This window comes from Diplotaxodon limnothrissa, linkage group LG1 (assembly GCF_057381915.1).
Source record: "Diplotaxodon limnothrissa isolate DT_005_m linkage group LG1, D_limnothrissa_male_GT1.1, whole genome shotgun sequence".
Lineage (NCBI taxonomy): Eukaryota > Metazoa > Chordata > Actinopteri > Cichliformes > Cichlidae > Diplotaxodon > Diplotaxodon limnothrissa.
This window is the reverse complement of record NC_140596.1, coordinates 21,582,256-21,605,385: the sequence shown is the minus strand read 5'-3', so window position 1 is coordinate 21,605,385 and position 23,130 is coordinate 21,582,256. Positions and strand designations below refer to the sequence as shown.

The 23,130-nt window shown below is 41.2% G+C and overlaps 1 protein-coding gene across 2 annotated transcripts in view; it reads right to left on the bottom strand.

Annotated features, from left to right (window-relative positions):
• dennd5a (DENN/MADD domain containing 5A) overlaps positions 1-20,455 on the bottom strand; it is a 33,732-nt gene extending 13,277 nt beyond the window's left edge. Inside the window, exons 1-9 of one of the 2 annotated variants that reach the window (XM_085379137.1) lie at positions 20,238-20,455; positions 11,302-11,373; positions 10,392-10,501; positions 8,815-9,499; positions 3,904-4,091; positions 2,817-3,128; positions 1,469-1,684; positions 1,137-1,371; positions 721-810 (exon numbers count right to left, since the gene is read on the bottom strand). In XM_085379137.1, the coding sequence (XP_085235263.1) occupies positions 721-810; positions 1,137-1,371; positions 1,469-1,684; positions 2,817-3,128; positions 3,904-4,091; positions 8,815-9,499; positions 10,392-10,501; positions 11,302-11,373; positions 20,238-20,337 (2,008 nt within the window). In that variant the 5' untranslated portion in view covers positions 20,338-20,455. The remainder of the gene's footprint in view (positions 1-720; positions 811-1,136; positions 1,372-1,468; positions 1,685-2,816; positions 3,129-3,903; positions 4,092-8,814; positions 9,500-10,391; positions 10,502-11,301; positions 11,374-20,237) is intronic. The other variant, XM_085379145.1, reaches the window with a different exon arrangement.
• Between the last annotated feature and the right edge of the window lie 2,675 nt (positions 20,456-23,130).

Sequence of the window (23,130 nt, the reverse complement as noted above, 5' to 3'; positions counted from 1 at the left end):
TTTTTTCTTGTATAGGATTTATCATCAACCCTTTAACCTGTACTTGTTACATTATAGCTGCAGGAAAGGCTTTGTTAACCCTTTGAGATATACTTTGAGTAATTTGATCCGATTTAAAATTAAAATGAGGAAAAGAGACTGTCTTTTATTTACTGACAAACATTACTTTAGATTATGTATTGGAGCCTGCTTAGAGTCCTTTTGAATTAAATTTGGCCATCACTGATGTCCACTGATGGCAAAACAGACGTAAATCATGACATTAAACCTCATAATAAGCTTCCTAAGTTACTCAGTAAGGGGTAATTCTTGCACAAATATCTCAAAAGGGTTAGAAAACTTTTTTCTGCAACTATATCAGTAAAAATCAATAACAGATCAACAAGCTTTGGAAAAACTGTCATGTGTGCAATGCAGTGAGGATCTCATAGAGGAATTTATTTTACAGTAATATGTGAAAAGTTCATGGTAACATTTGCTTCATCTCTTATTCACCCCTTTCTCTTTTCACATTCTCCAGACTCAGCAGAATGAGCAAGAGCATCCGTCCATGCTTTTAAAAGCTTTCCTGCATAAACCACTGCCAGTGTGACTTATTCCAAATACAAGGTTAAAGGAAGTCTATACTTCCTCTATGAGCCAACCTAACTTAACACATTGCACACATAATTGAAAGAACCACCACCCTAGATTGGTTGAGATAATGAGAACAAATATTACGAAATTCGGTCTCGGCCTTCTCCGGCTCAATGACATGAGGTCCAGGAGCGATAAAGTCAGCTTTTTCAAGACGCTTTTTAAACAGGGTGTCTGCAAGCAAGACAGCAACAACCAGTCAGGTAACTAAAGACAGCAAACCTCCAGAGGTCTGTCAGATTCGTACATAACTGCACTGCAGATTATTGAGTTCTGCAGTTTTAAATGCTTCTTTAATTACAATCACAAACATTCAGAGGTCCATTTCTTTTAATAGTTTTAAATTAAAGACACTCCAGTGAAGCTGTTCATTCTCAATGCATAACCTGCAACTTTTTTAAGTGCAAACCTATCAAGAGTTAAGAGAGCCAAATTCAAACATTTGGAGCTTTGAAAACAATCCCACCATATAGATTAATGTTCCTCCTTTTCCTCCTCACCTGCTTCTTCGATGTTTGTGCACTTCTGATACATAGAAGTACGCAGCGTGGGCGTGCGCACGTTCAGCATGCGGATCTTATCCACGCGAGCATCAAACACCCTCAGCGTGTGCTCCTTCTCCTCGTCATCGTGACAGAGGATCTTACTGTCGATGAAGGACGCAAACATCTGCGTCTCCAAGAAACGTGACAGGAAGGGCAGGTAGGGTTCTGGTTGGTCAGACAGGAAGGAGGCCTGCACACAGTCACAAAGGTACAAGATATAAAGATTACATATATATTATGCTAAATCATTACTATGCTTTGCTAACAAAGCAGCTATACCACTTTACCTTGTCAAAGTTCTGCATCTGGTCTCGATTGGTGAACCAGGACTCTTTGTCATGACTCGGCTGGATGACAAACACCTCATAGTCTGCAAACATCTGGGTGAACCGGTTAGCGAAGACCTCGCGCACCTGGATGTTGAGCTGGTGCATTTTCAACTCTTCCTCGTCACACTGAACCCGCCCATCCTTGTTGCTGCTGGCATCCTCTCTGACCTCCAGCTGATGTGCATCAACATTAAGAAACATTGTTGTAAATGCTGATTTTGACCGATTACAATACAAAAGAACACAAAGTAAGAAGGGTCCGAAAAAAAGGAAAACGCTCATTCAATGAAGAAAAGAGGCAGAAGCACATCTATTTTTCACGTCACCTCTTGTGACTTTTATCACATTTATAGTGATGAAGAAGAAGTAGGGTCATGGGAAAGATGGCCAAGGACATGAGTCTTGATTTATGACCTCATTTTAACTGAACATGTCAGCATGTCAGCTGGACAGATGCCAGCGCCAGGCAGCTAAAATAACAGAGCAGGGCTGCCACTGTGCAGGAAAATATCCAATCCACTGACGTGACCTGGAACGCCATTTAATCAGGACCTGGTTTCTTTAATAGGAATTCAGCCGTGCCTTTAGATAGGAATAATTATAAGGTCAGACCTTGACGATGCGCAAATCCATTCAAGGAAAGCTAATGTTGCCCACAACAGCATAAGCTGCTTACGCTGTACAGAGGCCTTCTCGAAGCATCCATTAATTCATCCGTCAGTCTTTAGACTGAGTGCATCTTATTCATGTACCGCAAAGCTGAAAAATAGTCACACGACTCAGAAATGAGTTGGTGTATTTAAAAGGAAGAGAAAATATTTTAAAAAGCAAACCACCTCCTTTTGTGTACTGACAAAACATGTGTGTTTGTGGTGTAAGAGGGCGCCCCCTTATGTTTGCTGTCCCTTACTGCAACGATGCTGCTAGTAACGGATGGTTATGGATGCACTTTAACTCAGACTTCACTCATCAATATATATTCTAAGAGTTAATTACCTACTTATAGAAATATATTAATGCCAGAAGAAAATTTATTTTCACTGCAATGATTTTTCTACAAAGAAGAGGACCGTTAAATATTTTAATCAAGCTAAGCTCCTGTCCTAAAAATTAAAACACCTCAAATGAATTTCCAGTTGTCAATAAATTCATTAATATAAATATATTCGTAGACCTGGTGCCCAATCTAAAGCTCCTATTTTTACCTACTTAAATGATCAGTCTTGGTGATGTAACTAAGCCCAGTGAGTCACACGTGGTCATTTTTGCAGCCCGTTTTAATTAACGACATTACATCATTTCTCACCTTGTCTAAGCTGACACCTGTCCGCTTGACCAGAGCCTGCAGTCTGGCAATTGTCTCATTCTCTCTCAGCAGGTAGGAGTTGAGGGGTGAGGCCAGATTGCCGTTACGCTTGTCAGAGACCATATCAGCTGCTCGGAAGCCCCGGTACTTGGCCTGGCTGTCGCTGGAGTAAATGTTTCCCTCTGGAGACACGCCGAAGGACATGAGCACCTCGGAGATCTCCTGAATGAACTCGAGTTTGTTGGGAAACTGTGGCAACTCCTCTGGCAGTTCAATGAAGTGATTATCAATGTCCACAAAACACAAGTTTGCCTGGAATAAGAGAAATAGCAGAGTAATGATTATATTACATTTAACAAAGCTTTACAGACAGTTATAGTATTGTAATATTATAGATCCTGTTTTTATACATTTCATTCAGTTGGACATTCCAGCCCCCTGAATTAAAAAGGTCACTGATGACTGAAAATATAAAGCTGACATGCTCAAGAGAGCAATAACTGACTCTGAAATACCTACACTGTGTAGGTTATACGAAGAAAACGTCTAGTTCAAGTTCAGTTCATTTCCAATTCAGGGTCACGGTGGGGAGGAACCTATCCTAGCTGCCATAGATCATGAGCGGGTTACACCCTGAACGAGGCACCAGTCTCTCGCAAGGCCCTGACTCAGAATCTGGTTGTTTACAAGATATTAATCATCAGTGAAAGGGATGATCATCATTCAGCCATCCCACAGCCCGGTCACGAACGGCTCTACTTCACCTAGACCAACTGAAGACCCACACTGCTACGGCATTAGCGCGTCTATGCATTGCACCAAACACGAACTTTTATGTTTTCTCATACTGAGCAGCATTATTATTGCAACAACACATCATCACACAAACATAAGGCTGAAATGAAATAAAAATATCAAGCAGCAAAGCACAAATCAAATCAGTGCAGAAGCTGCAACACAGTTTGTGAGATAAGAACAAATAAAACCATGAAATTAAAGATTTGGTTTCTGGAGCGGTAACACAGTCAAATATTAGACATGACGAAGGTTTGCACTCAGTAACTCAGACACTGCTCTCTGAATGTACCTCCTGTGGCAGCTCTAGCTTGGTGCGGTCATCCTGCCCATTGGAGTGGAGGCCCATTAGATACGGCACAGGAGCATCGAGGAAATGGAGAAGGGAGGCGGGCAGGATGGGAACGTACACATGCTGCCACTGGAAGGGGAACATTAAGGCTGTGATGCTCTCTGCCACAGTCATCAGCCTCTGGTAATCTGTTACACACAAACAGACAAAAGATAAAGATGGGTGTTTGTAGCAAATGCAGCTCTGACATCAGGTTCATCGTCTGATCTGATAACCGATCAAATCTTTAAAATCTTGGTTGATCGTTGTCGTTTCCTCCATTATGAAATTTACCAAATGCTGATGCTTTTATGCATTTACTAAAAAAAAATATATTGCACAACACTTCCCCCATATCTGAAACCTAAACAATACTCGAGCCAGTAAACAGCGTATGACAGAGGTTACGCAACATGACTGTTTGAATGTTATTTTAATAGGATTACATTGTTATTGCCTTGTCTTCTGTTTGCTCTCAGAGTTTGAAATCCAGCAGCTGCACCACATGACGAGACAGCTAATCCCGCTATGTTTGCAGTAGCAGTGTTATATATGACCTTTCATCTGCTTGATCACTTATTGGCTGGGGTCAAAAGGTAAAACGTGGCTGATGGTGGCAGTTTGAGGGCAGATTCAGTATTGACGGCACGTGTGAGTGACCTAACTGGAGTGCTTATACTTTGTTACAAAACTCTTTTGTTATTCTCTGTTCTGTACTTACAGGAATGAGCTGGACTGATTACCAACCTTTAAGGAATTAGCTGTTATGACACACAGAATGTGGATCCTGTCTACCTTTATGGAGCAAACTCGCTGTACCAGAATGACAGGGAATGACTTCTGAAGAGCACAGTTGATGTATCCTGAGCAGCCCTGGGTGCTTTACTATCAACTGAATCACTTTAAGTATGGTATTTGTTCCTTGTTGCAATGCCACTCTAAATGACAGCCTATTACACACAGCATTTTTAAGGCACCAAACTAGAGATAAACTGGCATATTTCTCTTGCCTGATCACACATTAAGTTTTGGTTCCTGTAAGGCCCCACCATTTCTTTTGAACACAAACTCCACTGGAGGGCCTTTTGTGGAGTCTTTTGGAGGATCCAGACTCTGAAGTGTGACACAGCTTGCCAGCTGGCACTCTGGCCAACATTAAATTCCTTTATCATGACTCCACACAGCAGCACTCCGAGTTCAGGCTTTTGCACTTGAGCCAACTGGTATACATGTAAATATATGTCCAGTCCTCATCTGCATTCCTCTTCTATCCCGCTGACACCTACTGCAGATTCGGGAGCAGCTCTGCCTCCCCCGGTATGGTGCCAAAATAAATACCTTTCCTTCATTTGGTCATGTGCTGGTCCATGAGAAGAGACTCTCACCCCAGCCTGGGCCTCTCCCTCATCCCTCTTCTCAGCAGGCTTCCTCTCCCAGGATGGGGACATGAATACTAACATCACCCATCTCCTTCTTAAACTAGGCCACTGACAAGAAACCACTTGAACAAAGGGTCAAGCATTGTCGCTTACACCTAAAGCTGCATGACCTCACCAGTTTAGAATTATCCACACTGAGCAGTGGTAGAAGCTGTGACGGAAGAGTTCGCACAACATAGAAGTGAAACTCAGCACTGTTCTGATCGAACAACTTCTTGCAGCAGTCTCAGATTGTGTCACTAACAGAGGGCACTTGCTAGTTTTGAGCCATTACTATATTAGCAGTGATTAACAGGGAATAAACAAGATAAAACACTCTGTGCTTTCTCTGCAGATGTAGATTAGTTAAGAATAAGGAAGAACTTTTGTGACATTTTGGGCTGACACAGATCCTAAAGATATCATTTGCTGCCGATTTTATTTTGTTCTATGGAAACAAATTCAAATAAACTCTTTTGATGTCTTTTGGGTCTCCATACCATCTTTAAATATTTAGCTAATGTCACACAACAGATAACATCGGTCACTCATTTTGGTAAATGTCATTTTATTTGCCAGTAGGCACAGATCAGTCAGCAGTGATGATATGAACCTGAAGCCTGACTACAGTTGTGGTCATGGGCGCAAAATACCATGACATTCAAGGGCATGAATGTCAAGGTATTTTAGACTTATGATTTCTTTTCCCAGGGTGGAGTGATTGTACAGCATACTACTTAAAAAAAATGAACTGGGTGCACACGTTTGAATTTATTTGGATTATAATTTTTTTTTATTCCCACAGGGTCAAACATACGTAATGTCAAATGCAAACTGCACTTCAACCAGGCACTCTTGGTAGCTATAAAGAAGAATACTGGGTGGATATTTAACCGGTCTTCTTGGCAGAATTGGTTCCTGGCACAGAGTCAACTGACGATCCCGGAATCTGCAGTTGTTTAGAAATGGCTCCAAGAGACTTTCCCAATGTGTAAATCTACATTTCTCTTAGATCTTCACCAATTTCCTTGGACTTTCTCATTGTTCTGAGTATTGCTTAATCTGATGAGTTCTGTCAAACAATTCTGTTGCTGGCACAGAGAAAATAGACTGTAGATTAGAGAAAATCCAAAATAAATTAAAACAATGTATACTGTACAATCATTCCACCGTAGAAAAAGAACAGTTCAAAGAAATCATTAAAACCTCGCAGTACCACGACATTCACGCCCAAATTTATGTAAACTTCTGACCACAACTGTATATGAGAGAGATCCTAGATCAGATGCTCAGTTTTTACTATGAATAGCCTAGAACACTAAATATTTTAAGAATAAACCGATATAATTTTCTCGATTTAAGTGACTCGGTCCCCTCACAACAACAAAGACTACAAGATTTTTCATGGAAAAATCTATGAAAACGATGATACACTGGAAAGCTGGCATTGTTTAATGATTATTTGTGTGTTGCCAAAATCCCAGCGTGATTCTGTATAATAGTGCGACAGCCTTAAAACACAGAACGTGCAGACAGGGGCGCAGCATCATATTTGTTGTTTTTAAACTTGATTTGTTAAATAGTAAATGGACTGATACTTACATGGTGCTTTTCTACTCTGACTGAGCACTCAAAGCACTTTCTTATTGCAAGTCACATTCATACAAACATTCATGCAGTGCTTTACTTTATGCTTCAAGGACACTTCAACATAATGACTGGAGGAACTCTGAGCTGGACTCTACAACCTTCATCATTTAATCTACCTCAGATCTGTGCATTTGCACTTCTCCCTTACACCTTTTTGTCCCTCTGACTTCACCTGTCCTGTCACACTCGACTTCAATAACCTCATGTCAGAAAATGACCAAGAAATAAACATAAAAAAATGCCATCTTAACTGTAGTAACAACACACATAGTAGTGTTAGTGTCTGGGAAGGACAGGAAGAACAGATTGTATTTGAACATCTTGTCCTCTACAGCTTTGTGGAAAAGATGCTATCTACGCTGTTTTTTTCTTTTAATCAGAATTTCAGTGTTATTTTTAGCACATGCCACACACTGTCGTCTCCTTATTTGCAGAGCATCCCCCGCCTCGGTGTGTGGCGTCCCTTCGTAAAAATCCCTCAGCTCTTCCTCAGTGGCAGATTGCCAAGGCTTAACTCTCCACAACACCCTTCACATGTTCTGCAGTGATGAGCCTTATGGGGGTGAAAAGAACCATGATGTCACTTCCAACCAATAATAATCATCCTGCATCACTTCTCTCCTCCCTGTCTCCAGGTTGCCTAGCAACACCACAGCTTTCCCCATTAAGAGCTTCTCCCTCCTGTGGGCCCTGCAGTTTTGTAAACCATTTGCTTTCGCTTGCAATTGTAATGAATCCCATCAGAACATCAGATCCATCCTTAAGGGATCGCCAAGTTTCTCTGTGCACACGCACGCGCTTTCTCTCAATGGTGAACACTGAACAAAAACTACAGCTTTCTAGCTAACAGATCCTATAAAATTAGGTAATTTAATGTGAGATGATCATTGTGGACTCGAAACTGATTTGTATTACTACTGAACGTTGCTGAAGTAGTTTTTTTAAATTCCTCAGTTGAGCATTGTTTTTCTCAATTGAGCATTTTTCCCAAGGACACAGGATACATAGATAGACTAAGGAAGGTTATCCTGCACGAGATGGAACAATATGCTTAAAACAATTGTTTCAAACACCAGATTCCTCTGAGCAAGGCTTCCAAAACCTTGGAAATTTCTCTGTCAAACAATCCCCTCTTTCCTTCATTTCTGACAACATTTCTTACAACTGTAATGTGAATAGCAAGGTACTACGCTGCCTACCAGGGAAATCAGAACATTTTTTAATAACTTTATCTGTATGGCAGCCAGCTGTTTATAGTAGAAACACATCTGATTTCTGATATGGACAATATGTTGTGCAAATGAGTTCTGACCAAGATTAACACAGGCCTTATTATTATTATTAGACCATATAATGTTTTACATTTTCTTCCTGTAACTAATAATAACGACACGGTGAGACTAAATATGACTGAAAAGACTAGAATGAATATACAGTGTAACAACATTTTTGTGTGATTAGCAATCTAAGTATTCCGTTTCCTTTGTTAGACATCCTTCAAGCTCCCCAGATAATACCTAGTCTCATGGGATGACAGGGACATGTCCCCCAGCTCCAGAGAGATCTCTTGAGACACGACTTTACTAACAGGATCACATGACCTCACCACCCGCAGAGAAGCAGATGTTTCATATCATTTACAATTAGCTTGTCCTTTCAGCTATTTAGAAAACATGTCCAATTTTAATGAACTGTACAAACTAATGTTAAATTCAAGCCTGACTGCAGTGTATTTGCATATATATTTGACACTTATGCACGTGGATGATGAACATGTGTTTAGGCCAGCAGACCAGCTACTTACGCTGTGAGTAGAGCAGTATCTGCATCTCTAGCAGGGCACACGTGAACAGCTGAAGAACGTTCTCCACCCCCAGCAGGTTAAACATTTCACTGATGGCAAAGTCAAAGAGAGGCAGCTCTGATGTGCTTGGCCTCTGGCACACCACAGGCCCGTAGACGCCTGAGAACTTGAGGGATCGCCCAGAAGGTGGCAAGGGAACCTCGTAGAGGATGTTGTAGATGTAGCTCTCTAGGGGAAGGGGTGGGGGTTGTGGGGAAGAGACGGCCTGATGAAGCTGCTGCAGCACTTTGCTGCAGGCCTGAGCGAAGGCCATGGGTGTTATCAGGCAGATGCACTTTGACACGTATAGCGTGTCGCGGCTTATGTCGTACGAGTTAAAACGCTGCAAACGAGAGATGGCGGGCGCGGCGTGGAGCATGGGACGAGAAGGGGTGTGTTGGCGTCTCTGGTCCTCGGGTCCTTGTGGGGAGGTGGGAGTGTGCAAGATATCATACTGCTCTGCGTTGTGCATGTGGTAAAGAGTCTGCATGGCACTGCAGATCTGCTTACTGGTCACCTCCTCGAAGAAGGTGAGGGCAAAGCCATAGGTCCGAGAGCCATCCTCTCTGGTGATGATAAAAGAGTGGAACTGAGGCTCCCGAGAATCCATCTGCGTCCTGAACGCCAGACCCTTTGGCATACAGAGCTGCAAAAAGGATATACAGGAGAGGATTCAGAGAGCTGAACAAAGACAAAGGGCTCATCATGGAGATGAAACTGTAGCTGGATAGATTCAAATTTTTTCCTGCAGATCAAACAGGCATGATATAATGTTTTCATTTCCGAGCTTTAGAGACTGCGGTAAGATCGCTTTCCTCCTCTCGTTGCGCGTCTTTAATTCAAATTAATAATCTCCTGACTCACAGACACAACAGCAAAAATTATTTAAAAGTGAAAACAAAATTACTATACAATATCTTCATATCACTGAAACAGTTCACTACATTAAAAAAAAAATACTTATACATGCTTTACATGGAGAATTGTTGATTTGCTCCTTAACAGATCTATCTTATTCTTAAGGCCTATCAGGATTTTTCCAAGGTCAAAAACCATAGGGGTCCAAGTGATTTGATCATCACATCAATTTTTCACTGACAGTTCATCACGAGCAGTTATTCCACACTATGTTTACCTAAACCCTCAATGTTTTTACCACCCTGTCATATGCCAGCTACATCCTTTACTCCATTAGAGGTCCCTTAAATCGATCAGCTGAGATCAGTTGAGAAAAAAGTTTAACCTGGGATCAGCCCACTTCATGTAGACGCAGGCTAGTTTGTCTGTTTCCTCTCTGAATGACTTTTTAATGTCTCCCACACAGCTGCTTGTTCCTTCCTGTGTGGATGCCCTATAAGAGTAGGTGTTACCTAACAGAAACCTCTCTCTTGTTTGTTATTTATGGCCATTTCTATTTTTTCAATATTATATCCAAGTGAAATATTTTTATCGCAGGCCTGGTGATTTGCCTTTGGTAGAAAGCCAAGAAAATGTTTAAAATTTAAGGGTTCTTAAGTTGTATCAGCATCATACCATACCATGCCCACTGCATCCTGGTCAAAAGGATTCCACTCGACATTGTCTGGATAATGTGCTAGGACTTTGGATTTAAAGGTTCTCCGCAGTGGACTCTGCTCAAAATTCTCACCTGAAAGTCAAACAAACAGAGAGTGCAGAAAAAAAAACAAAAAAAACAAAAAAAACAGGAGACAAACAGTTAAGAAACCAGATTTCCAGATGCAGACGCAAGAGCAGAACAGTCGGCTTAAAAATGTCAGCTGCAGCTCCAGAGGAAAGAGCACATTAGCATATTTGTCTTGAGAGGAAAATTGTATTGCATCAAATAAAGCTGCCAGCCTCCTGCCGTAGAAGGTAAACAGGAAAATACACTCAAACAGCAGGATTCGATAATTTAAATTAGATCATAAAAAAAGAATGAAATATAGCCAACTTTAACATATCTCGATGCTTCCTGACAGCTTTATTGGCAATACAGAGGGACACGGAAAATAATCAGTCATAGAAGCGCAAATTGAGTTGATTCAAACCCAGAGCTAAGCAGAAGTGATGCACATACCAAGGCAGTACTGAAAAGTCATTCAGAGCGTAGGGGGAGAGTAAACACTGACCAAGCAATGGCAGTGCAGGCAGCACTGAATTTGTGTGTGTGTGAGAGAAACAGAAGCAGTGATTGTCAAACATCAGCTCGTTGTTCAGCTGCTGCTGAAGGAGGTGAGGGAAGACGGAGGAGGGGGAGAAGAGAAATCAAGAGTGTGCAAAACAGAAAAGACGTGTCCCCACACCTGTACAGAAAACAACTGAAAACACAGCTGTGCAGCAACAAAAGAGGGCTGCCGAGAAAATAAAGTGTGCCGGGTTTAAAGGGTTTAAGGGTTAAAGCTGAACTTAAGTTAGCAGGAAGAGAAGTGTGTGTGGTGGGAAGGTTACCTTCATTTCCCCTTGCCAGTTTTCCTCTGGCCCCATCTCTGAATTTAGTAGCTTCTATATACTGGCATAAAGCTACACAACAAATAAAAAAAAAAATAGAATTAAAAGCCTGCTTCTTAATGGGTAGCGCATCACTTCTTATGTTGTGTTAACAGATCACACAGCTGAGAACAAGCTGCACACTCGGGGGACATCATCGCGTCTGGGGACAGGTGGGTATGTTAATTCAAGTCAACTGGTGGGGATATGACACTAGGATGCTGTGTTTCGCTGTGTCTTTACTGGATCATGCAAATCCATACTGCTGCAACAACAGGGATCCACAACAACCAAGTTAGCAGCAGCACTCTCAGCCAAACGCTACCCTTAACTAACATGCACACACTGACAAAGTTAGTCTACTACTGTCTAACTGTTGAAATCTTTACCAAGTACATCCATGTCTGGTTTCCCAGACATGGATTATTAAAGGCCTCCGCTTAAAAAAAAAAATAAAGTGGGCTAGGGTTAATCCATGTCTGGGAAACTGAGCCATACAGTATTAAACTTTTATTCATGAGTACTCCAAGCAGAAAGGTGTAGGATTTTTCTTTTTTTTTCTTTTCCCACGAATGTAAGAATAAGGCTGTCAATTACTAACAATTAAAAAATGTGGCAAGTGTTATCTCTGTGGCCGGATACAAAGAATAAATAACCACAATAATGAGTCACAGCTTTGAAGTGGGTGACACATTCATCATTAGCATTACACAGTCCACATACATTGCACTCAGTACTCACCGAGCACAGTGAATGTGGATTAACACAAACCTGCAAATACTTCCTAACAAAGACCCTCTCTGAAGTCCTTTTGGGAAACATTTCCATATGTGTGATCCGCTCTAAAACATACTCAATTTCATGCTGGAAAACATGTCATGGTTTGGCAAAGTGCGCCGATGTTTAGATGCTATCAGCAAAGAGTCATGGGTTAGATTACAATGAATGAGCGCCCTTGTTTTGCAGCTCTGCAGCTCAGTTTCGATTTTTATATTTTACACACACACACACACACACAAAAAAAAAAAAAAAAAAAAAGACCCTCTGCAGTCCTTCCAGCCAGTTAAACGTTCTCATGCATCGCATTGAACAAACATCAAGGAGAGCAAATTACAGCAGTATGTCAACCCCAAAACATGCCTCTGACTGTTTTCTAGCGACATCACCTTCAAAATAAAGCTTTTATCAGGCTACTGTGACCTGTGAGATCCATGAAAATCAGTTTACACTGCTTTTATAAAATGACTCAGTAATGACACGTGCACACAGACAAGAAACGATCGCTTTCTCAAGTCTGGAGGATTGCATTAATTCGCTCTGCTGCACATTAGCATTTTACCAAGAACCCTAGCTAAACTTTTTGAAAATGATGGATTAAAGTTATATCAATAGGAAACATCAGATGGCAAAAGTATCCGCTGGATTCAAAAGTCTTATCCTTTTTTAATCGGACATTAATAAAAGTGTTGACTGACGCGACAAACAGGTTCACATTAGAGTCCTCAGTACAGACACACAGATCCTGGCAAGGGAATAAAAGTCTTACGGATTAAGTGCTTTAATCTCTTGGTTACTTTCATATCCAAACAGCCCACGGGGAAGAAACTAGGCCAGGAACACATCTCAGACTACAAAAACCCCAGCAACTGAAGGCAGTAAGATTATTAATTAAAAATAATTACATATGGTGATAATTCATAACAACCTTATGTAAAGCACTTAGGTGTCATTTGATTTTCCTTAAGCAAATGTAAAATGCAGCACAATTGATGAAAAATGGCATCTGCTACTCATGAGGATGTAATGTAGGTCAAACTCAACGACAGAATGCAGACATGGAGCACGATGGATTCAAGCTGATTGTTAACCCGTTCAGTAGTACAACAAACATCTGGAAGCATCTGGCTGTGCAGCAAATAAGAGATGGCATGTTCTTTTAATTTAAATAACAAAATCAACTTAAAAACAAACACCTGGCTCTTAAGCTACTACAGAAAAGTTTGTTGACTGTGAAACTCATGAGCACAGATGAGCAACGCCTTATAGGAAGCCACAACAAAACACTGCAGAGGTGTGTAAAATAAAGCAGGCATAACAGTCCTTCCCAAAGAAAACACATACGAGGGTCTAACGTTTCATTTGCAAAAAACATGCAGAGCTTTTACTAAATAAAGGCGGCTTTGAATGAAGAGTAATGTTACTCAGATTAAATTCCAAGAAGTAAAAGTTAACCCTGCGAGTTCTAAGTTATCCCTACTTTTGACTCTAAAAGGGGCGTCCACACAGCAAGCGATGCACTCATTGCTCATCACTTTGTCGTTGATGATCAGTCATTAGTGGACATTCTAGGCTCCAGTTGCCTAGGTAACCCTCAAATGTAATTACCACCCTGTCGTAAGTCAATATGCAGTATCCTGCACTTTTACTAGTAGAACTTGAACTTCTCACATCGAATTTGATTAAACTTTAGTTCAGGTCCCGCCCATTTCCCTTCACTTTCACTTGAAGTCGTAGAAAGTCACTGACTTCCTGTTGTCTTTGGTTGGCACATCACTGCTAGTCGTTTCCTGTGTGGATGCCCCTTGACTATATGCTCTCAGAACATGTACATTTTTAATTGTTTTCCCAAATTCAAGTCAATCCAAGTTTGTTGCTTTTCTCCAAAACTCTGGGTTAGGGTTGTGCTCATCACTTGTCATGACCTAGATGTCACAGTGCAAACAAAGAGTCTATGGCAAATTTACAAAGCTTACAATTCTAGAAAAATCTCCATTTATGTAAATGCAACGACCATAATTAAATGCTATTTTTAACATGTGGCTGGAAACAGCCACAGTTTTACAATATTAAATTTGAGCTTTATCAAAAACTAAAAATATCATTCCCAGATTTGCATTTTCCACGGCTGTCCACACAGGATGATGTGGCTGTTGCGTTACATCATGAGGCTTAAGTGAAGCTGCCTGAGACAGGTGTTCACTTCAGCTTCATCTTTATAATTAAAACTAATTACAAGCCAACTGCCTCACCTGGAGAAGCCATTTGTTAACATAAACACCAACAGACGCTACAGTGTAAACATCATCTTCCTTTGTCATATTCTCCAGCTAATGGACTGTGATGTAATAGAGTGTGGACCGGTAGCAGTGGGAGTAGAGCGTCACTGAGCTCCTCATCCTGCGAGCCAGGGACCACCCACAGCTCTGCATCCCTCCTGTGATCATGAACACACACTCCTACTATGGCACGGTTCACTAGGCTAGACATAAAGGGATGCACCTCCCTGACTGTAAAGCTATATTCAAACACGACTAAACTCCCTGCAGCACAAAGTGTTGTACAGACTGCTGACACGTCAAAACAGCTCAGCAGCAATAACGTCGACACTCATTCACCTAGCGGGCCCGGCACTGGCAGAACATGATAGCTCACTCACAGCCTAAACTCCCCGCCATCACAGCTCATGGTCCCCTGTGTGCTTTCTGTGAGTTTAACAAAAAGATAAGTTCGATTTTTTCCCCCCCCACTTGTTACAGTGTGGGATGATTTCTAAGCCGACACCAAAGTTGCTGCCTTATCGCATTCAATTTAGTTGTTAACATGACTTAAAAGCTATTAGCCAAAAACACCAGCACGGTGTTTCTTAGTTAGTCTGGAGGTAAAAAAAAATGTGTTTAACTCTGGAACACTAGTTTGCAGTTTTGTAACGCTATCACTAACGTTGCATATATTTTACCCGAAAAAAGATCGTTCCCATTAAAATACATTAAGGTACCCTATTCACATCTCATACAACCCTATAAAAAAGGGTCTAAAATTAATGAAAGGTTAGGGACTGATTAATGAAAAAAATTCAACAAAAAAATAAATAACAGAACTGGGAACTTGACTATAAAACTTTTTGACCAGTGGAAATTACCATTAAGTGATCTTTAGTCATCGCATATGTGAAAAATCCCCCTATGCTAGTGTTTTAGGTTAAGAAAAATGTCGAGATGTCAAGAAAATCCCATAACAGTAATTGACCTTTTAATAAAAACACTATCATTACACAGTAGTACAACATACAAAAAAAAAAACAAACAAAAAAAAAAAAAAAAAAAAAAAAAGGACAAGCTGACCGCATAAATAAAAGACAAGTTCTTTTAACTGTCAACACATCATCTGATCACATTAAACTATGGTCAATTCGCAGACTGTATATAAAAGATGGTAACCCCTATTGTTAGATCACCCATTGGTTACTGTAGCCCTAGCACTTTCCATCTTTTGTAACATCTATATTTGTAAATGGCTGTGTTGAGTAAGGGAAGAAACCAGCAGACACAACACCCTCTGTGGTGATTTTACAACTAGATGTTCTTTTCGGAAACCAGACGAGCTGCCTTCACTGACCCAGAGGCGCAACGACAGCAGCGGTCGTCTTTATTTATTGTAGAAAGATGTCTCGAACCCAGTAATGTCAGACTGTCAATACTTTTAATATAATATCTACACCAACATCAATAAAAATATCTTCCCTGGATATAATATTATACCACGACAGGTTTCATTTTTTTTTTTTCCATAGTAAAGTTTTCAACTTGTCATACAAAGGAGAGCTTATCACAGTGGCTCCGTCTTTAAGGTAATTAAGCTGAAATTCAATAACCACTGAATTTTAACTCCCACATGTTGAACACTGCAGTAAAACCACCATCACTCACCACTCAACATTGTTACACTCTTGTACAGTTGCCAGTAATAGTGTTATTAGCTACAATGTAACTGCTAGGTAGTATTCATTCCCTCTTCCCTCAGGAAAACTGTCTCTGACAGATTAAATGGTCAAAATTAGTTCACCTTTGATAAGGAAGCTGAAATATGGCACATAACCTACAAATACCAGACAGGCTAATATCAGCAGTTTATCTACAGAGTGGCGAGAAGATGCCGTAGGGCCATAAAACCTGGTCTAACACCGCAGCAGCCTAAAATTTCAGCACACATCTGCTAGCAGCCAGGGGATTGAACTGCGGAAAAATTTGACCTGGTGGAAAAACAACCTTTTACACAAGAATGTGCAGGTTTAATTACTCTGCCATGACTGGGAAGAATGTAAACCTTCATCATTCAGCAAGTGGAGTTTAAAAGCCATTCTACAGTTGTGCACAAGGATAAAATATTTGCTATTTTAAATCAAGATAAATGTGAAAATAACACCTGTTCTTGGATATTATGATCAGTGGGGAGTAGGCTTCCACTTTTGGCGTTTCCATTTGAAATTCTATTTTAAAGAGACCGTAAATGTAATTTAATATAAAACAAAACAAAACAAAGAAACTTGGGTCTCTTCAGCTTTGCACCATCAAGTTGCAGATGCTGTGAATGTTCTTGTAGCTCCAGTAGTTCCAGCCCATTGGTAGCAATGCACAGACCTCAAAGCTCCGTAACTGCATGCTACACGCCAATATGCACAGCGGGGGGGATATATGTGGTTAACCTCAAAGCATTTGCCTACAAACTTCTACTTACAGTCTTTTATTTTTTTACCAGAACAGTTTGATATTTCCAACAGTGAGGTTGAGACAACTCATTTCAAATTTTCAGTCCTGCGGGCAAAAAGTAGCGCTTTCCTTCTGCTTGATATATTAAAACAAAAACTGAGGTGTTATCAATAATAGGATCAATCACTTGGCACAGCATGGCCAGCTTATACAGCCAGTTCTTGTATGAGGTCCCCTATATTCAGCGCCATATAATTTTAGCTGTACACTTTGCCCTGGAGGATCACGAGGTTTCTAATAACTCTTCAAACTGCATCAAAAGCTTCACTGATGCATTTTCAAAGGGATATTTTAAAATACCGGCCAGGTCCAGAAATACACAGCTCTGAGTGAAAATATGAAAGACGACATTTTGCATTTAAAGCTTTCAGCTTTCATGTTGAGCCATTCAACCTCATTTGTTTGCCGAGTCGGATTCGGGGACAGAGAGGGAGAGAGCGAGAGAGAGGCTGCCTGGGAAATTCAAAAGAGATGTTTAGCATTTGAATAGGTGGAGCCTGTCTGCATGTGTACTTATATCCTTCAGCTCCCTGTGCTTCCAGCGTGGCCTGTGAAGCCGCAGGGTCATACATATGCTAATCAGGTCCTCCCTAAGCTGCCAAACACCACGCTGTAAGAAAGTTTCGGTCATTCTTTGTGGATTGACTGTACGTGAATCACCACTGGATCATACTGAGAAAGAGGAACCGGCATGCAGAGTTTCATTTAAATCTTTTCTTGTAAGATGCCTTCAAGTCATTTAAAATGTTTCTCAAATCTAAATATGTGCAGTTTTCTTGTTCATAACGTCAACATATACTCATTTCGGATATCACCTTTTGAGGTCTTTTAAGGTCTGTGACATACAGCTGTGTCGTTACATTCAGATTTTTAGGGTTATTTATTTAAAGTTGTGACTACTTCGTCTTCTTCCTCTTAATCCATGATTTCTTTCGCCTTGTTCAGATGGCCAGATCTCCTTAGGTTAAAGCCAAAACTCTTTTTGCCATCTTCTTGTATCACACACACACACACACACACACACACACACACACTCACACACACACACACACACACACACTCACTCTTCGGGACAACTAACCAAAACTGTAAACCCCCAGGTATACCTGTAGCACATGTTTAGCTGACATGATCATACATACGCCATAACAATGGAATTTCCACACCATTTCCTCTTTTCAACTCAGACTGAAACAGCTGATAAGGGCAAGCCCCTAACCTCGTTCTACAGTAAACAGCAGCAAGATGCAGTAAGTAGAACAACATCAGTGAAGTTTGACCTCAGAGTCCCGGTTTGCATGTCGAAGCAAAGTTTCAGTCTAGTCAGAAGGCCTTAAGAGAAACCTCATCACGCACGCAGAAGCATTAAGTATGCAGGCGCAATATGCAGGTGATTTAAAAATATGCAAACCCAACCTGCAAATTATATATTCATCTGTGTCTTTCGCTTGTGTCCAAAATGAGCTGTTACCCACTCTGGGTAATTTTAGTGTCTTGAGCGCTGAGTGAAGAACAACACAGCTGTCAATTACACAATAGGGCCTTCTTAATTCGTAGCTTTGCTGCTACACAATGGTAGCAAACCACAGTTTGAAGAATGGAAATCAATCACACAGCACAGCAATATCCCCACTAATACATGGCTGTCATTTTCACAGTGTTTGCTTTGTTGCACGTGTTGAAAAGCTCTACTTCGGAACTGTAAAATGTAGCTTTACTGTATCGATGGGAGGCCAAATCGCCGCATTAGTATGGACGCTTCAGACAACTCGTGCTTGGCGCATGGTTGGGTTCAGTTAAAATGCAAAACAGGGCACGTATCTAATTTTATTTTGCGAATTCAAAGTGAATTTTGTGCTAAAGACGCAAAAAAGGAACTTAATTTAAGGAAGTGAAAATAGGAAGTTGGGGGTGCTGAGGCTCTGAAAACTAAAAGGATTTTTGGTTAGGTTATTCATCTGAGAAGAACAGACGCTTCTTTCAACCACAACAGCAACTCTGCGGGGCTCGCACTACCTGCTGAGTCATAATAAATCACACAGATACGGGAGAGAAAATAAATAACAAAAGAGATTAAAATCAACTCTTCACTGAAACTGATCCCTTTTAATCACTGGACTGAAAGGACAAGTTGAAAAAAGACAAGTGCAACTAAAGACTAAAAATCAGGTTTAAAAATGGCTTCACTAATTGGAATGGTGCCTCAAGTGAGAAGAAGCCTACACCCCTCAACTTGATCACTCTCATTCAGCTTACAGCTAGGTGACATTACAGCTCAAGAATGTAAATATCGTGTTAAAAGACATCATGTGAGCTGACTGGACTGGCATTTTTCTTTCAGCATTCAGGGGCTTTCCCTTCAGTAGAGGCAGGTGCTCTGGAAACCCCTGACAATATTACCGCAAGAGAGAGAAAAATGATGGAGATCTCAGAATTTAAAAAAAACAAAAAGCACTGTGGCCATGCTGTCATCGTCCACAGATTGTATCAGAGCCCTGGCTTTCGAGGAACTCTTCATCCACAGTTTCACATGCACATATATTCACAAAAAGCTCAATTTCATCCACAAGCCATCCTCATGCAGGTAAACTCATGACAAAAAAAGGACCTCAGTCTCTAAGCAAAGCAGTATCAAGGTGTGTAAGTACATGCTGTCCTCTTATTAGATCTTTAAGCTATTTATGTAATAGTCTGTAAAGGGCTGGGTGTGCTACAAGAGGAGGAAGAGGATGGTTACATGTTCAGCGAGGGTCTCTGGTAGATGATGAGAATGTCAGAGGTGGGATCTGACCGGTAACCTTTTGTGTCGTTACCTGAGTACCTGGTCTCCTCTAGTGAAAGCCACGAGACAGTAGGACAGCCTCGTCACATGCAATTAGATTACACTGGCATCAGTGTTACAACAACACCAACCCTAATTTCACTGTAGGCAAAGCGTTTCCTTATGTAAAATGTGTACACTGCGTAGCGTCAGCATCAATTCACACGAATACACCCGGAGTGTGAAATGCAGCAAGGACTCTATCGACAGCCTTTGAATTTAAATGCATGTCAGCGCTTTAAACGAGGCATAACCAGCCAGTAATCCCCTTCGCTCCTCATCGAGCATTACAAACAAACAGGCTGGGAGAAGATGAGCTAGGCCTGGCGTTAGGTTCGCTCTGTATTTACCCTGAAAACATACATTAACCGAATTCATAGATGACATGCACAAAAAAAACATTACAGTCTCATTATCAACGCCGACTCTTTGTTATGATACCCGTTCATTCCTCTCTTCTTCTTCTTATTTTTTTTTTTTTTTTGCCCCAGCATCAGCCCGACATTTACCCAGATGGCTAATGTGCTTACCGGACAGTTCGTCGGGTTCCAGCCCGCTTTCGGTGTCGAGTCCGCAGATCACAAAATAATCTGCGAACCGGCAGGAACCGGAGCTGAAGCCGGTGGTCATTTTGAGACTGGTCCGGTGGTACCCTTATCCCTAAAACAGGGAGCATATTAAAGGAACTCGGAGAAGTGATTTCTCCGTGCCATTACCGACGATACGCTGCTGCGAAGCTTGAAAATCACTACCGACACTGAGCTAACCTGATCAGCTCGCAGCAAGGGACATCCTTTCGAGCGCCTTCACAATAAACCTTTATACAGGGGGAAATCGGCCTTCAGAATAAAAGTCAAGAATAAATAAATACATATATATAAATTTAAAATTTTATATGAGAAAAAAATATAACAGCATATTTTATATATGCTAATCATATTGATTATGAGGAAGACTATAGTACGAAACAACTATAACTCTAGTATGTCTGTGAAGGTTCTCAGTCATCCAGGTCATCGTAGTCAAAGGAGCTTGCAAAGAAAAGCGTCTGGACTTCTTTAAGTTGCTTGAAGACGTTTCACCTCTCATCCGAGAAGCTTCTTCAGTTCTAAGGTCAAATGGTGGAGAGTCCCAGATATAAACCTAGTGGGAGTGACCCCCCACAGAGGGACAAAAGGACCCCCTGATGATCCTCTAATCGTCTGAGCCAAGGTGTGAAACTGGGTGTGGGTCCCAATCAGCCAGAGTTTCGGGTGAGTTCATTGTGAAACCTGGCCCCACCTTATCATGCGAATTCCTGAGGTCAGATGGCCCAGGATGTGAGTGGGCGTTAAGGCGTCTGGGAAGGGATCTCAAAACTGGATTATAGATGGCAGAGAGTTGGTGTCGTAAACCCCCGCCTCTGTTCAAAGATGGTCGCTCACAGTGGACATAGATGGCTTCTTTCACTCCTCTTACAAACCATCTGTCCTCTCTGTCCAAAATGTGAACATTGGCATCCTCGAAAGAGTGTCCTTTATCCTTAAGATGCAGATGGACTGCTGAGTCTTGTCCTGTGGAGGTGGCTCTTCTGTGTTGTGCCATGCGCTTGTGAAGTGGCTGTTTGGTCTCTCCAATGTAGAGGTCTGAGCATTCCTCGCTGCACTGTACAGCATACACCACATTGTTAAGTTAAAGGAAGCACTCAAAACGTGCGGCTATCCTAAATGGGCGTTCTTAAAGTCAGCAAAGAGGCACAGAAAAGAAGACTAGACACCAGCGAGGGAGGATAAGAAGGACAGACGCAACAACATTGTCATCCCCTATGTAGCTGGTGTATCAGAGAAACTCAGGAGAGTTTTCGCCAAGCATGACATCCCAGTGTATTTCAGACCCAGCAACACGCTCAGACAAAAACTGGTTCACCCGAAAGACAAAACGCCAAAACACAAACTTAACAATGTGGTGTATGCTGTACAGTGCAGCGAGGAATGCTCAGACCTCTACATTGGAGAGACCAAACAGCCACTTCACAAGCGCATGGCACAACACAGAAGAGCCACCTCCACAGGACAAGACTCAGCAGTCCATCTGCATCTTAAGGATAAAGGACACTCTTTCGAGGATGCCAATGTTCACATTTTGGACAGAGAGGACAGATGGTTTGTAAGAGGAGTGAAAGAAGCCATCTATGTCCACTGTGAGCGACCATCTTTGAACAGAGGCGGGGGTTTACGACACCAACTCTCTGCCATCTATAATCCAGTTTTGAGATCCCTTCCCAGACGCCTTAACGCCCACTCACATCCTGGGCCATCTGACCTCAGGAATTCGCATGATAAGGTGGGGCCAGGTTTCACAATGAACACACCCGAAACTCTGGCTGATTGGGACCCACACCCAGTTTCACACCTTGGCTCGTGCGATTAGAGGCTCATCAGGGGGTCCTTTTGTCCCTCTGTGGGGGGTTACTCCCACTAGGTTTATATCTGGGACTCTCCACCATTTGACCTTAGAACTGAAGAAGCTTCTCGGATGAGAGGTGAAACGTCTTCAAGCAACTTAAAGAAGTCCAGACGCTTTTCTTTGCAAGCTCCTTTGACTATAACTCTAGTAGTATTTTTTTAAGAATAATAAGATTTCCAGTTAGCCACACTTAAGTTATTTACAGTGATCAAAATTGATACTAAATCATCACCTTGGCGCATGGATAAAATTCATACCTAGACATATAATCATGAACGAGCGATGGTTTAAGTCTAAAAATTCTGTCATAATTTAATATTAATAATATTTCCAATTGACACAATTGAAATTCAGTTACGGTATTCATTTAGAGCAATTTATTCATTTAATAATTTATTTATGAACCCAGAGACGCTCAAAGGTAGTGCCCTTGGGCAAGGAAAGATATCTGGCATTGCCTCCCAGAAAAACTGAAAGAATTAAAGTTATGTATCCATCATCTAAACCAGCTGCATAAATGTGCTACGCCAAGGTTGTGGTTTCTGAGCTTTCATCTACCAGAGATTTTAGGTGTACTGCTCAAGAGCCAAAGTGTACTCGTGCATCGTAAAAAGCAATGGATTAGCTGTACTTTTTCATGGAAGCATCAAAGTGTGGTCTTCTAATATTCTATGATTTTAATTTGTTGAGTACATTAGTGAAAGAAGTCCGTGTGAGTATTGTGTGAATATGTTAGGGTGCGAAAATATTTGTAGAGTAACATTTCAATGAACTGTACTGCAACAGTGGATGCTGATACAAGTAACTAAACAAAATGTAAGTTGATTTAATAAAGAACACCACTGCGTTGTCATTCCTCTAAGTGTTATGACACTTATGTCACGTTTTTGTTAATTGCTAAATCAAAGCTAAACGTTTCCATCTGTTATATTTTAAAAACATTACCGTTGCTACACATGCAAAACTAGATTACACTTA